Source organism: Panthera onca, chromosome C1 (genome assembly GCF_046562875.1).
Source record: "Panthera onca isolate mPanOnc1 chromosome C1, mPanOnc1 haplotype 2, whole genome shotgun sequence".
Classification (NCBI taxonomy): domain Eukaryota; kingdom Metazoa; phylum Chordata; class Mammalia; order Carnivora; family Felidae; genus Panthera; species Panthera onca.
The window spans coordinates 141,468,448-141,484,143 of record NC_138346.1 but is presented as its reverse complement, the minus strand read 5'-3'; the positions used below and the strand labels follow the sequence as shown (position 1 = coordinate 141,484,143).

The window sequence follows — 15,696 nt, the reverse complement described above, 5'->3', positions numbered from 1 at the left end:
CCAATGTTGGATGCTTAAGCGACTGAGCCACCCAGGCACCCCTGGTTGGCTTCTTTAAAATCACTTTAACTGGTTGGGCTTTAAGAGCCGTCCTAGGACATCACAATCCCAGACTTGTGGATTTATTTCCTTCCAGCTAGTAGTGATAGCAGGATAAGGTTTTAGCTCTCCAGGTGTTAAAGAGAACAAGCCATCCCCTTCTTTAGTAAGGGAAAACCTGCTTCCCAGTTTACACATTAAGTCTCATCCAAGTAATGGAGTAGGACAAGACAGAAGGAGTAGAAAAACATGAGTAACCCATTGACTTTTGTATATACAGGTTAAAGGCATTGTCCGATGGCACGTAGTTTCCCCTTCTATGCCAACAATTTTATGGTTAGAAAAACAAGCAGAACCGGAGTGCTGAATAGGAACAGAGAAAGTGGCTCCTATATCAATAACAAAATTGATAAACTTGCTTTCCACATCCAGAGTAACCCAGGGCTCAGTCATCTTGATGTCAAAGGGAGCCAGACCAGCTTCAGGGCCCCATCATGCCAGATCCTCTGGTTCCTGCTCTCAGGTAGGGAAGTGAGTTCCTGTCTCCCTCTCTCTCTGGAGATGAGGACAGTTTTTCTTCCGATGTCGTTTTTTTCTTACAGACAGGACATGGCCCTGGTGGAGAACATTTGTTTAGACATTCTTTTTTCCACTGTCTGATCTGACCACAGCGCTAGCATGGAGTCTTACCTGATTCTTTGATACCAGCTTTTTCTTTGGCCCCTGGTTAGTCTGGTGTCGTGGGGAATCCACAATAGTGGCAGCCAATCTTTGAGTCTATATTTTACCCTGCAATTCAGCTCTCCGGTCCTTTCCTTGCTTTAAGGCCACATCTGTATTATTGAGGACTCCAGTTGCTACCTCTAGTAGGTTCTGGGGGAAGAGGGAAGATTTGAGGACCTAAGGCCATTTTAGTCAGTTTTTAGTGGCTGTCAGGTGCCAGCTGACTTATAAAATGCAGGTTTAGTATAGTTGTTGCCTCAGGTGAGGTTGGGTCCAGATTTGCATTTCTATGGATAGCTTCTATCAAATGACCCTGAAATAGAGCTGTATTCTCACCAGCTCCTTGAATAACTTCCTGAATGTTATCAAAATTTACAGGTATAGTGAATCGTTTTTTCATTCCTTCTGTTAAACAAGTAATCACATGATCTCACCTTTTCCTTCCTTGTCTGTCCTCCTGATAATTTCAGTGTGCTTTGGTATTTGGAACAGCAGCGCCCCCTACTGGATAACGTTCCCTATCTTTGGTTGCCAGAGATATCCCAAATATATCCCCAATACAGTTCCTTTCCTCATGGGTGCAACGAGTTAATATGATGTATATATCTTGCCAGGTCAAATCAAACAGTATATACACTTGTTAATTGTTGATTCAATAAATTGAGAAGGGTTTTCGCAATATTGTCCTAATTGCTTTTTTCTTTTCAGTCAAAAGTTCTCACATATTTATTACTAACCTACTAGTACAGAAGCATAATAGCAGAGAAAAATCATTTCCCCGATAAAACATATCTATTGTTCAGGTAGTAGGGAGGTTTACAGAGTGATGGGATAGGAACAAGTGACCTTAATGCAGCATAAATATGCGTGCCATCCCACGAGCGATCTCTTACAGACCCAGCTTGGTTCTTCTCCAATGCCGCCTCTTGGAGTTATACCTGATTTTATTACCAGTCTTCATCTGAACTCACTAGGGAATGGGATGATTCTGCTTTTGTTTCCTGGCCAGAAATCGCTTGATCCCGAAAGTCTTGTGAGAAGACATGGCAAGGATCAGTCACCCGCACACACCATGATCCATCCTAATTATTATTTTATCTGAGCCAGGTCTGCCATGGAGAAGGGGACATGGACTTGAATCATGCCCATTTCTCCATTGGCAACTTTCCTAAGAGGATGCATTCCAAAGTTAGCTGGAACTCTTGCAAGATAGGGAATCCCACTCCTAGTTTGTCCAGCTGGGCTGGGAGCAGACAGGTCTTGGGGTCTATAAGGAGGAGGGATAGCAACAGAGCCAGTGTCCTCTTTGTCTGGACTGGTCAGTGACTCCTGAAGTAGCCCTGGCTTATTAGGAGGAATGGGCCTATTTAGACGGTCATCATCCAGTATATCCAGATGGGGTTTATGAACCTGGTTGGTGGTAACACATTCTACAATAGGCCCTCAGGTCTGAATCCTGACTTAGGGCCATGAAGGCCTGGATATAGGTACCTCAGTCCATTTTCCCTGCTTCTTGCAGAAGAGATCCAATAGATCATACAGAAGCTTAACGTCCCAATAATGGCCATCTCCCCTCATCTCCTAAGGAGTACTGAGGCCATGCAATGTTACAGAAGAAGATCAGTTTTTTCTTTCCTAGATTTTACAATCTGAATTGATTTCCGTGAGTTAAAAGGCATCCCAAGGGAGAATCCTTGGGGGCTGAAGAAGCTCCCATGCTTCTAGAAAAGTAGAAAAGGTCCATTGCCAAACATCCCCTGCCCCTGTCTCCTGGGTGACATCCCAGGCGCAGGACATGTCAGAGGTTCTTGGTATCAAAAGCAATCTGAGGCATTCTTTGAACGAAACCGCTGTTGGTCACCAGTCCCACTGTAAAGACCTGTAGGAGGGATACTAGCTACCACCTTCCCCTTCCCCATTTGCTTTCTAGACTATAAATGGGTAGCACTGAATGGATCAAAATACATGCTTTGCCTTGAAGAATCCTTCCTTTTTAACCCATAGAAAGCACTAGGAGAGTTTCTCAAGGGGAAATTACCCAACTTTATAATTTAAGTAGCCAGTAGGGGACACTGATGGAAAACAGTAAAGACAGGAATCCATCATGATCTAACTGACATTCCAATACATGTAGTCTTTACAACCAGCTTCCCTAGGGAAAGATCCTGGTTGGGTTTAATTCAGTCGGTTACTGGTTTTGATGTGCTCCAAGTGGAGGTCTCGAGGCCAGAAGCAGCTAGGCCAGAGATGTGAAGGGTATCACATTAGACCAATGAGGAGGAAACCTCACACGGGAGTCTTAAGACTGGCAGCTGTCCTGGTGAGTTAGGTGGCTGTCCTGTGCCCAACACAGACAACTTTTGTATAAGAATGGGAATAAAGAGAGGGCATCAAGTTTCTGAGTCTTTATTAGCATTCCGGCCAAGGTACTAACTTCCAGCCAAAAGGCAGTCTTTCTCTTCCCCATAGAGGAGCCGTGGGTTAGAGGATTGCAGCCTGAGCAATTGACATGAGAGTGTTCCAATAAGACCATACTCCCTGAAAAGCTCCTGAAATGAAAGTAAAGGGAGAGGAGAGGAGTACTTACCAAGTTTGCACCAAGGCTCAGAGCCCAGATGAGAAGATGCTGGCCTCACGTTGGGGTGCCAAAATGATGCAGTTTGAAGTGTTGGGGTTTGGAGCCGAGGGCCAAGAAAGAATTCTTCAGACTTCTTTGGTGCAACAAAGTGTTTTTATTAAGACACGGGGTCAGGACCCTTTGTGGGCAGAAAGAGCTGCGCTGTAAGTGTGAGGGATGACTGATCACATACTTGGGAATTGGGGAAGGGAAAGGCACAGGGAAGTTTCTAAAATGATTTTCATATGTTAAAGAAGACTTACAGATCCTAGAGGCCTGACTATCCTCAAGCTAAGGTTGTTTTTGCCTCTAGCCAGGCATTAACATTCAGACAGTTGGGAGTTCCTGGAGGAATGTCTTACTCTGCCTGCCTCAAGTATTTGTCAATGGGCTATAAGGAAATTTAATTTTATCTACATTTCCTTTTGCCTTTGTTCTCCACATCAATAATATGTGAAAAATAAGAACTCTAATAAGAGCTATCACTGTGAATGAATTGTAGTCAGTGTGAGGATGAGAACACACACCTTCCTAGCTTCCTCAAGGTCATCTCTGGCTGACTCCTATGGCCTTTTCAAACCTGTTATGCTCTCCAAAGACCAGAGCCCCACCTGGCCCTCTGTCTCTAAGAGGTGGGAGGAAGGCCCACTTCACCCTCAATTTCCCTTTTTTCCACTCAGTCCATTTCTTCTGTGTTGATCTGCCCTCCTGTGTAGGAGAACACAGTGCCCCACTCCTTTCCGAGGCTACCTCTGACCCAGCCAATCAATGGTTGCCTCAAGACTCTGGCAGCAAGACGGTCTCATCACTAAGTCCCACCCACTCTCCTCTCTGGACTCCTTCCCCTCAGGCTCTGGCCATGCTCCGCTTTTCTCTGGCTTCTCATCTTTTCCTCCAATGTTCAGTATTCTAATGCTAACTTCTCTCCTTCCATCAAGAGCAAAAGTCCTCTCTGCATCTTGTCCCCTCACTGTTGAAACGGTGGTTCTGAGGGTCACCAAAGAAGAATCTAACCTGTTTTTTCTTCCTCTTCTAGTCTAGCTTCTTGTGATTCTGCGTTTACCTTCAGTGACAGGTTGTTACTCTCTGTTCTGATTGTTCCTCTTGGAACAATCTTTTCTTTACTCAGTCTGTTTCTGTACACATCTCTGAGGATTCTAGACTTAGTGTGTTCTGTCTCTTATGCTGTCTTATGCTGTTTTGTCTCTGAGGTACTGTAATGCCCCCGATTTCGAATCCAAGAGACCACCAAGGAGCCGATACCGATGCAAACGCATGAGCGTTTATTTGCAAGCTTGAGCTTGGGCCCAAGTATACCCGACACAGCAGAGCAGGGACTTGGACCCCTAGGTTAAGAGGCGTAGCAGTTTTATAGGGGCCAGTGGCCAATGAGATTGTAACACACACAGAAAGTTGCATAGTCATGTCAGTCCTCATGCAGGTGGCCAATTGAATTACAATTTACCCTATAGTAACTGTTTGAACTAGCCTATCATTCTGGTCAGAATTGGTGCGCAAGTTTGGCGGGCAAAAGGCGGGGTTTACATTCTTTGGCGGTTAGGGGTTCCGTATTCCTATACGAGCCGATTTCCAGTAAGGGTGTGCTCAAGCGGCTTGACTAGGGTGGGGGAGTGTCTTAGGCAATAAGTAGGTCATGTGGGGGTTATACATGAGATGGTGGGTGTCGCACAAAATGGAGTTAGTCTTTCTGTGCTTGTCCAGGGGTAGGGGATTTTTGTTAAATTCCTTGGGTCCCACAGTACTTCCACTGGGCAGCCTCATCAAACCTACCACTTAACCATTTCTCTGCAGGCCATTCCTTCACCACCCTCCTAGGGTTGGAATTTCCAGTTACCTTTGAAAAGCTCATGCCATTGCCTTTTCATTTCATTTATTCATCCATTCAGGAAAATATTTGAGCACCGCTGAAACATCATCTATCTCTAAAATCACCTATTTCTCCATTTCCACGCCCATCTGCGTTTTGTCCTGTCCTTTCTCTGGATAAATGACATTAATCACTCAACCTGAACGAGGATCTCAGAAGCCATTTTCAGCCTCCTCATCTAGACATCTGCTCAGCCACTGAGTTGGTAGTGGATCCTTTTACATATCCCTACTTTTCTTTCAAGAAGCCGGAAGCTTATTTCCTAGGGGTAGGAGCTGATTTTATTTCTCTTTGCAAAATGACTTAGTTTAGTTTTTAGGACTGAGGGCAGCTCCATAAATACTGTTGAATTAAACTCAGTTGATATCACTCATAGAGCAATTGACAGCTACGATAAGGATCTTAGAAGACATATCTGTTAATTCCCTGGCAAAAAATGCACTCAGTTTTCAAATAATACCTACAATTAAGATTCTGAAACTCTGTAGAAATTGTACAAAAAAAATACATAATGGGCCTAAAAACATTAATTTTAAAGATGGAAGTAGAATTGTTCAGAGAGAAGACTATCCTTTGTTTTGTGAAAGACCTGGCACGTGAAAGATGAAATCCCCAAGGATAAATTGCCTTGTATGAGAAAAATATCAAGAATTGAAGGTTAGGGGCGCCTGGGTGGCTCAGTCGGTTAAGCGTCCGACTTCAGCTCAGGTCATGATCTCTCGGTCCGTGAGTTCGAGCCCCGTGTCGGGCTCTGGGCTGACCACTCAGAGCCTGGAGCCTGGAGCCTGTTTCAGATTCTGTGCCTCCCTCTCTCTGCCCCTCCCCCACTCATGCGCGCTCCCTCCCTCAAAGATAAATAAAGCTAAAAAAAAAAAAAAAAAAAAAAAGAATTGAAGGTTAATAGCCAGAGGAAAGAGAAGAAACAAAGGGAAAGAGGAGCCAAGGGAAGTGAGGTGAGGGGGTAATGTGAGGGACCACAACAAAGAGAGCCACAAGTGGTTAGGAATGGCCTAGTAAGTTTAAAACCAGTGGGGTCCAATATTTATTTTCCTCTATTGGCTGTGCTGTGCTTTCACATGACTCCCATCATTTTCTCCTGTATTTTAGAACCTCAATAAAAGTCTGCTATGTGGTGCTCCAAGCCAGCTGTGGAGCATCATTCACTCAGATCTCTCTTGGGGAGAAATTGCTACAAACAATGCAATTAGGTTGGCCTCCAGCTCGTGCACCTTGGGGACCCACTGCAATGTTCACACCAAGGCCTCCATCTACCTGGGCTGCTCCAGCCTTGACTGAACTCAGTGGAGACCTCTAGCTTAGCCGTTTCTGCCCAACGCAGGACTTTTCCACTGGGCGATCTTTGCTCTAGATCTCCCATCTGCCTGCTCAGGACTTTCCCAGAACTGTACTGTCTTCTGAGGCTCTTCTTACAAATCCTCTTCTTTCCCCTTCTCTTGTCACAGGTGTCAGACCTGCATCATGTTCTAAGGTTTCCCCGCCCACTCCTGTGTGTGTGTGTGTGTGTGTGTGTGTGTGTGTGCGTGCACGTTCTCTCTCTCGCTCTTCTCTCAAGAAATCTCAAGATTTCCTCAAGAAATCTCTTGCATTTCTAATTCTGTCCTGGTGACCAAATCTCAGAGGAAATGAACTGACACAGTGTGTTGTTTTTCTTGACAGTAGGGTGTGGGGGTGCAGGAATTGGAGCATTTTCCCCAGTGGGGTAACATGGTGTGGAAAAGAGGCCATGCACACAGGAGGTGAAGGGCTGAGTGGGGATTGAGAATTAACAGAAGCAGGAAGCTGAGCCCAGAAGTGATTAGGAAAAGAATAATCTAGAGATTTGGAGAGGGAAGCTGGGCTTTCCATTTCATTTTAATCTTAAAGGATAAGTTAACCTTAGTAGCTAGAGAACTTTCCAGGGTCTCCAGGCATCTTGCTGTGTGTGAGCAGGTACAAAGCAAGAAGCTCATGATGTGCTCCAAGGGAACTGGAGGGTGGTGAGAGAGCACTCACAGAGCTTGCAGCTGTACCCACAGCACCTGCCGCAGGGCCTGGCAAAGAGGAAGCTGGAGAGGCTAGCTGAATGAACAAAATCTGCTGTTCTAAGTGCACACAAATTTCCTGATCTGGGTGAATGACGTTAGATCCTCCATGAAATGTGAATGATGTCACCAGTTAGTGACCACTAAGAAATTTGGAAGAGGGGACCAGCTATGAACTAAGTATGGAACAATGCCATTGTGCCATTTCAAACAAGATGACGTGCTTTGGTCACTCACAGTCTGAACACGGTATGATCACTTTTACATTACTTTTAATATAACTGCTTCATTCTGCAAGATGATCTGTATCTCTCTGCCTCATGGCCACCTCTGCCTCACTTACTTCCCATTGTCCAAAAACGCTGAGACTCACTCAGTCTAAGAGGAGAGATGAAGAGAGCTGGTCTTACTGGCTACACTAAGTGCTTCCCATGCACTCTATCAAGCTATGTTTACCTAATTAAAAGAGTCCACTAAAGAGACTTTTCCTGAGCAAAGAAAGACTGCTCCATGCCCTGGTGTACATTTTCAACACCTCTCAGACACCCTGTTACCCCAATGTGTCAGGTGATTCTACCAACTAATGACCAGTGAGTTGATGGGATGTTCAACAAGATTCTCGAATGTGTTGTAAAGGCAGTTTCGATAACCTGTTGTATAATAAATACTTGAAGAACTCCCAGTGTTTAACTGAGGGTGTCTGGCCCTGCATGGCCATGGGACACATGTGAATAGCTATGTAAAAGGGGAGCTCCTGTAAAAATTTACTATTTGTGGTCTTAGTTCTGAACTGCCTTTCTGGACCTATTCTTCTTCCTGTTTCTCCTCTACTCCTGACCCTCTGAGCTAACAAATTTATTGTTTGATGTCCTTCCTCTGTTCCCCGATCTACTTTGGACTTGGTGTTCCACTTCCCCTCAGCTATGACTGTTGCTTCTCCCAGAGAAGACTCTGATCCTCCCCTGCTCAGGGCTGCTTTTGGCCATTTCAGGTAAACACCTCTCCTGGAAAACTGGAGAACCTTTCAACGGGTGCTCCGCTCCTGGGGGTAGAACACCTAGCAGGTTTGGGAGTAGAACTGGACACTGGGAAGGCATGAGCTGACACAGTTCTGCCTTCAAATGCTTGGAAAAGGCATTTTTCTTATTCTCTAAGGCCCCAAGAGATAGAATGAGCCACAGTGGGACGTTAAAGAGACAGAGTATAACTCGAAAGAAAAGCAAGAGGTATTTGACAGCAGTCAGAGCAGCCACAGCTGTCATTTCTTGTTACTGGAAGGTGCTCACACAAAGACTGGCTAGCCATCAAGTGGAAACTGGAAAGTGGAAAAGTGGAAAGTGGAAACACTCGCAAAAGGAGTCATGCATCCTATGGGTCATTTTACTAGAGGTCTGCAGCGTCCTTCAATGCCGTGCTTCTCAGAGTCAAAACTTTCATGATTCTTTAAGTTAAAAACAGAAAAGTCAGATGCTTGCCTAGAGGGAACGGTTTGGAGTGAGGATCATTGGAGGGTCAGTTGCATAGAGGAACTGCCAAGAAGGAAATTACAGATTGGGATGAGAAGCAGGAGAGTTTGAATCTGGGCTGGGAAGGAACCATATCCTCTGAAGGGACCTGGTAAACTGTGCTTTTCTGTCTCAGATGGATCAGCTTAGACCTGAAGAATGTCAGCAATTTTCCTCTTCCCACAGGGCCAATCTATAATAATTAGTTTTACTACTTTTTTCACAAGCTATTAATTATTTTAATTAGCTTGTTCATGCACTCAAGTTGTTTACAAGCACTTTCCTTTTTGTAGCGCATCAATAAACAGTAGAAGGGAAACTACCACCTTGGAGGGACCCAGGAAGTTTTTACCAGGCAGGCCACGGCCCAGAGCATGAAGGAGTTTCTTCTGCTCTACACTGGGGACCTCCCAGCAAGAGCGTCTGAGTCAAATGGGTATCCTCTGTGGTCATTGCCCCCTCAGTCAAAGCAACAGAGGGCAAACAACCTGTTTTTTGTATGTTGCTCCAACAACCACCACCACAGAGTAAACCCCAAAGGTTGTGGATGGTTAATAGTAGGCTTTTATTAAAAACCCACATATTTGGCATCTCTTAGTTATCTGGTTTGACTTCTGATTTCACCCCTTACTGGTGTGTGACCTTGTAAAAGTCACTTCTCAAATTCTTTCTTTGCCTGTCAGTGAAGCCAAAAGCACCAAATCAGTGGAATTCTTTTGATTATTAAATGAGTGGGCACGGAGGGTAGGTGCTCACACAGCACCGGCACTGAGCACTCATTCGATCCTCACCTCCTCTTCCCTCTTGCCTTCTTCTCTCCTCCTCCCTCTTCTACATTTCCCTTCGCTGCCAAAACTGGGACTCTTTGGCTCCAGACTTCAGGGCTCTTACTTCATTACTGTTAAGTCTGCACTTTACAGAAGTATGAAAGAGAGAAAGTGAAATAACAATTTCCAAGGAATTATCGCTATTTGAATTGTCCTATTGGGACGTCTGAAAGACCTCAAGGTTTTCTCCTCTAAGGTTTTGATGGTTTCCTGTCTCACATTCAGGTCCTTTATCCATTTTGAGTTTATTTTTGTGAATGGTGTGAGAAAGTGGTCTAGTTTCAACTTTCTGCATGTTGCTGTCCAGTTCTCCCAGCACCATTTGTTAAAGAGACTGTCTTTTTTCCATTGGATGTTCTTTCCTGCTTTGTCAAAGATGAGTTGGCCATACGTTTGTGGGTCTAGTTCTGGGGTTTCTATTCTATTCCATTGGTCTATGTGTCTGTTTTTATGCCAATACCATGCTGACTTGATGATGACAGCTTTGTGCAGCCGCTCTGGAAAGCAGTGTGGAGGTTCCTCAGAAAATTAAAAATAGACCTACCCTATGACCCAGCAATAGCACTGCTAGGAATTTACCCAAGGGATACAGGAGTACTGATGCATAGGGGCACCTGTACCCCAATGTTTATAGCGGCACTCTCAACAATAGCCAAATTATGGAAAGAGCCTAAATGTCCATCAACTGATGAATGGATAAAGAAATTGTGGTTTATATACACAATGGAATACTACGTGGCAATGAGAAAAAATGAAATATGGCCTTTTGTAGCAACATGGATGGAACTGGAGAGTGTGATGCTAAGTGAAATAAGCCATACAGAGAAAGACAGATACCATATGGTTTCACTCTTATGTGGATCCTGAGAAACATAACAGAAACCCATGGGGGAGGGGAAGGAAAAAAAAAAAAAAAAGAGGCTAGAGTGGGAGAGAGCCAAAGCATAAGAGACTGTTAAAAACTGAGAACAAACTGAGGGTTGATGGGGGGTGGGAGGGAGGGCAGGGTGGGTGATGGGTATTGAGGAGGGCACCTTTTGGGATGAGCACTGGGTGTTGTATGGAAACCAATTTGACAGTAAATTTCATATATTAAAAAATAAAAAAAAATAAAAAATAAAAAAAAAAAAAATGAAAGACCTCAAGGGTCTTTTCTCCGGAGCTATTACGTCATGCTCTCAAAAGTTGTGCACATGCGCCATTTGGAAAGTGTGTTTCTCAGGAGGTTCTTCCCACCTCCTGGGGACAACCAGGGGCGGGACGGGGGCGGGGTTTGGTGCGCTATGGTAAGAGGCTCCTCAGGCTCCACCCACGGCCTCAGGGGATTGACACCTCTCCCCCCACCCCTCCCCTCCAGGGAGGAGACAGGGACTGGGAAAAAAGACCCTGTGTGCTGTTAATTTTTGTGATTGAAAATCCTATTTGGAGCTTTCCTTTAACAGAGCCCAGCACCCCAGAAAGCCATGCTGCTATGCTCCCCGCACTGTCTCTCATTTGCTCAGGTATGAACTTGGAAGAGAAACCCTGAGTCACCAAGGCAACTCTGCCTTCACAGTAATCTGTCAAAGCAGGGAACTGGGGCTCTTTATAGCAGATCTCAGGAACCCAATTTTTTTCTATGCGACGGGGGTGCTAAATCACCACCAGTGAAGTGTAATGTTTTTTGAAAAGTTTTTCATTAAGTCTTCAATAGATTAATGGAAACAGAAAATTTTTTTCCAGGAGTTTTTCTATGACTAGAATCTAGAACAAAGAAAAAAAAAAAAGGTGTATGTTGAATTGAAATGTTTGTACTTAACCCCATGTGTTGTATTTTTGTTCCAATTAAATATACTCATGTACTATTTTTTGGTCTAATTTAAACAACCAAAGAAGGAACTGACCAATCAGGTTTTCAAAAGGAATCTTTTGGCACCGTCTTGTGACCATTTATGGTACAATTTAAACAGAACCAAAAGCAGCCCTCTTTAAGTTTTCTAAAACGGTCTTCTGGAACTCTCTTGTGGCGCATTGTGGAACTGAAGAAAACAACAGCTACCGAATAATGCCCCTTGTCTCACATATGGGGAACGCTTTTGCTCCTGCTGCTATTATAACTATTATTCCCTGAAGACTTACAGCGCAGCCACACTCACTGATCTCTTTGTGTGACTTTGAAGCACAATATGAGAACGACCACGTCTCATTTTCACCTCAAAGATGGAAATAAAAGCGGACTTGCTCCAACATGTTAACATCTGTCAAGAACCACAGAATTTTAAAGCTGATCAGTCAAGAAAATATCAACTCTCCTCATGCGATGGTCATGCAGCAGGCCCACTCTGACTAGTAAAGAGAAGTGCCTGCCATCCTGGGCACCTTATTGTGCTCTCTAATCTCTTTATGTGTGTCAGTAGTTAATTTTCACAACTCTAAGAGGAAGGACTCTGTGATAATCTTATCCCCCACTGAGAAAACCGAAGCCCAGAAAGGCAATTGCCAGAGGTCAGTGACTGACAAGAAAGTGCCAGAGCTGAGATGTGGCCAGATCATTCCCTCAGAGGCTGTGTCCCCAACCCCTACTTCACACCTCCTCTAACTCTACTAAGACTCTGGGCATGATTTTAGTGACTATTGTCATTCTGCGTTAACCTTTCCTGTTGTTATAGCCCTTCGGCAATGTCACCTAAGTGCTTGTTAAATTGGTGATGTTAGTGTTAGTCTTGAAAAAAGTGACTGAAAATCCGCCCTTGATGTGAACATGGACTAAAGGTGTGATAAAATTTGAAGTGCAATATTAGCTGTCAACAAAGTCTCCAAAATGGAAATAAAGGAAATCCCTCTACCTTTTCTGCATTTATGAAGAACCACAAAATTTTGAAGCTGGCCAGCCAAACAAGTGCCATAATGTCTGTGCTGTTCATATAGGGGAGACTCTAAGGGTTTCTTGACTTTGGCACTATTAACATTGGGGCACTATTGACACACAGGGCTCTCCTGTGCATTGTAGGATATTTAGCAGCATCCCTGGTCTCCTCTACCCATTAGATGCCAGTTGTGACGATCAAAATGTTTCCACTTTGGTGGTGGTGGAGTCAGCAGAGAGGCTCAGATTCTTCTGGATTGAGAACAACTGAGATAGAATATACTATGAAATCATTGCAATAAAATGAGAAAATGCAAGGATTATAGCCAGCATAACTTTAATCTTCTCAAATTGTCCTCAGAAAGGGAGAGAAGAATGGAAACAATGAAAAAAATGTCATTGGCCTGGCTGCAAGATCAGCCCCCCCTGAAAAATGACACAAAACTATCACGTTTATATACCTGACAGCTGAGAATGAACACTGCCCCCCCTTACATTGAGTCCTATGGAAAAACCAACGTTGAGTATGTAAGATTTCCATGATTGCGTTGCACGATTGCATCATAAAATGTGACTGCTATGTTTCCAGAAAATCCTAAAGACTTATTCTCCTGATTTCCTGACCTTCAGGTTCTCTGCGGGCTCTGGCTTTCACCTTCATCAAATATTTCACTCACTTCTCAGCACCCTTCTTGAGCTATTCTCAGGTAATGACTGTAATCCCTCTTCATATCTGATATCAGCTCAGATTTAGATCTCCTCCTTCCACATATAGAATCTACGAGTTTCCAAGGATAACCTCATCTACTCCACCATTTTCCATGGATGTCAAAATATCCTAACTTAAAAGTTTCAAAATTTCATCACTCTCTGCTAACACTTTTAACCTCTACCTTTTTTCTATGATCAATATTTCATTCATTTATTCACTCGTTCATTCATCACTCATTTGGTGATTACCTATTATATCTTCTAGGCACAGTATTAAATGCCAGGAATACAAAAAGCATTAAGCTGGTCTCTAGGGAGGGCACCTGCAGTCTAACACTGAAGAGGGAGGGAGCAGGGAAATGACAATGCATTGTGTGTGGCAAATGATAGGATGCAGGTGTCCACAAAAGGCTCTGGGAACATAGGAAAGGAAAAAATTCTGCGTCGGGGTAGGATAAGGAGGCTTCACTGAGGAGTTGGGAATTAATCTGAGTGTAGAAGAATAAATAGGAGTTTGCCAGGCAAAGAGCATGGGGTGGTGGGGGGGAGGTTGAGGAAGTGGGGGGGTAGAATGAATCACCTATACATAGACCAGATCTGTGAACGAGTCTGGTGAGTTTCTATTCTTGCCTTTTAGATAGTCTCTCAAGAAGGGAATCTTTTCCCTTCCCCTGCATGTTGATGTACTCCATGTCGAACTAATGGCCACCACCTCACAGCCACCACCTCACCAGATTCATTTTTTTCTAGCCACACTGTGGCCCTTGCTCCAGAAGGTTCTGTCACTCTCCCACTCACCACCTCCTCAGCTGACTCCTCTCTCCCTTTCTGCTCACATCCAGTTCCCAGAACCTGTCACTTCCATGTCTGTCATCTCTGCCTCACTCAACCCATATCTCTTGCCCTATGACCATTACTGCTCTTCAGACATACCTTACCTCTGTTCTAGAATCCAGTGAAAGCCTCCTGACTGGCTCGTGACTTGCGGTCTCTCCCTTTTCCCATCTATCTGACCATAAGCTACAACTTATGGAACCGTTGTGGGGATTTTTGGACGACTCGTTCATGCGTTGACTGAAAGGCAGGCAAGGCAGGCATCTGGTATTTGCAGCCTCTCATGGAGATGAGCTCTGTGGTAGGGAATAAGTAGAGACAGCAGGGTCAGAGCAACCAACAGTGAGGCCACCACAGTTAACAACCAGACCTGGCTGATGTCATCCCTAGCCCCATTCTCACAGTCCTTGCCATGGCTTAGCAGGCTCCACACAGCCCTCGTGGTTGTGAATCACACAGGACATGCGCTCTCCCACCTCAGGCCTTGTGCTGACTTAGTGGCTCCCTGTATTCTTCACTCTCCCTCATTTCCTCCAACGTCTCAGATGTCACCTTTTCTGACCCATCTCTCCAACAACCCTCTGTAGAACAGCAGCTCTCTGTGATCCCGGGAATTCTTACCCTCCCTGACTTACCTCTGTGCTACTTTTTCATCTCCCCTCCATGACAGCAGTGACTTTGTCCATTTGTTCTCTGTTGTATTCCCTGGGTGTGGAAGAGTGTCTAGTCAGGACTGAGTCAACACCAGCTGAATACATAATGGAAGAGTCAAGTTCCATTTCTTCTTTCCCTAGCAGCATCTATATTTCCCAGCCATGGGATCTGGGTGAGGTTTTCCCACCTCTCCGTACCGGGATAGAGTGGAGGGAGGATTTGACTGGCCTAGAAGCCCCATCCTCTTGCCATCAGTCATTGGCTTAAAGGGGCACTTCCCCAAGTCCAAGTCAAACAGCGCAAGCAGTGGTTGGTTCAGGGCTGGGAAGGTAGCCCAAGTTGGTCTGATACAGGTAACACTCCTTTGGCTTGGTGGTCAGGGAAAAGGAAGCTCTGTTCTGTGGGTGGGCATGACTTGCCTTACAGTCAACGGCTCTAGGTACTTTGCTCTCAGGAGAGGCTCCAGCCTGAGGACCAAGTCTGAAAGCTGCGCAGAGAGCATAATAGACAAGTAGAGCCAGGGCCTCCACCACCATGTGAATCTCTCCTTCTGAAGCCATTGCATCTCTACAACTTCTGGATTCCTTGTTTCGTGAACTGATGAATCCCATTATTGTTTAAGTCAGCTTGATGTCAGTTTTTCTTTTTTGTGCAATCCAAAGCATCCTAGCTGATACACTGTCCTTAAAATGCTATTGTGCCCTAGTGATGATTTAAGGACACTGATCAACTAGAATGTTTATTATTGAATCAATAAATTCATTCGTCAAATATTTAGGGAGCACCATACAATGACTTTAAAGTCAACTAAATGATCATGGCTATAAAACCGACGTTGGGGCGCCTGGGTGGCCCAGTCGGTTAAGCGTCTGACTCTTGGTTTCAGCTCTGGTCATGATCTCACAGTTTCAGGGGTTCGAGCCATGCATCAGGCTCTGTGCTAGCAGTGTGGAGCCTGCTTGGGATGCCCTGTCTCCCTCTCTCTCTGCCCCTCCCCCACTCACATTGTCT

General features: G+C 44.7%; 1 protein-coding gene across 1 annotated transcript; it reads right to left on the bottom strand.

Moving 5' to 3' along the window:
• Positions 1–1,587: 1,587 nt before the first annotated feature.
• On the bottom strand, positions 1,588–1,807 carry LOC132671417 (large ribosomal subunit protein eL39-like). Its single transcript, XM_081796315.1, is given in 1 exon segment — positions 1,588–1,807. A coding segment is annotated over 1 exon segment (156 nt). The 3' UTR covers positions 1,588–1,651.
• Positions 1,808–15,696: the final 13,889 nt, after the last annotated feature.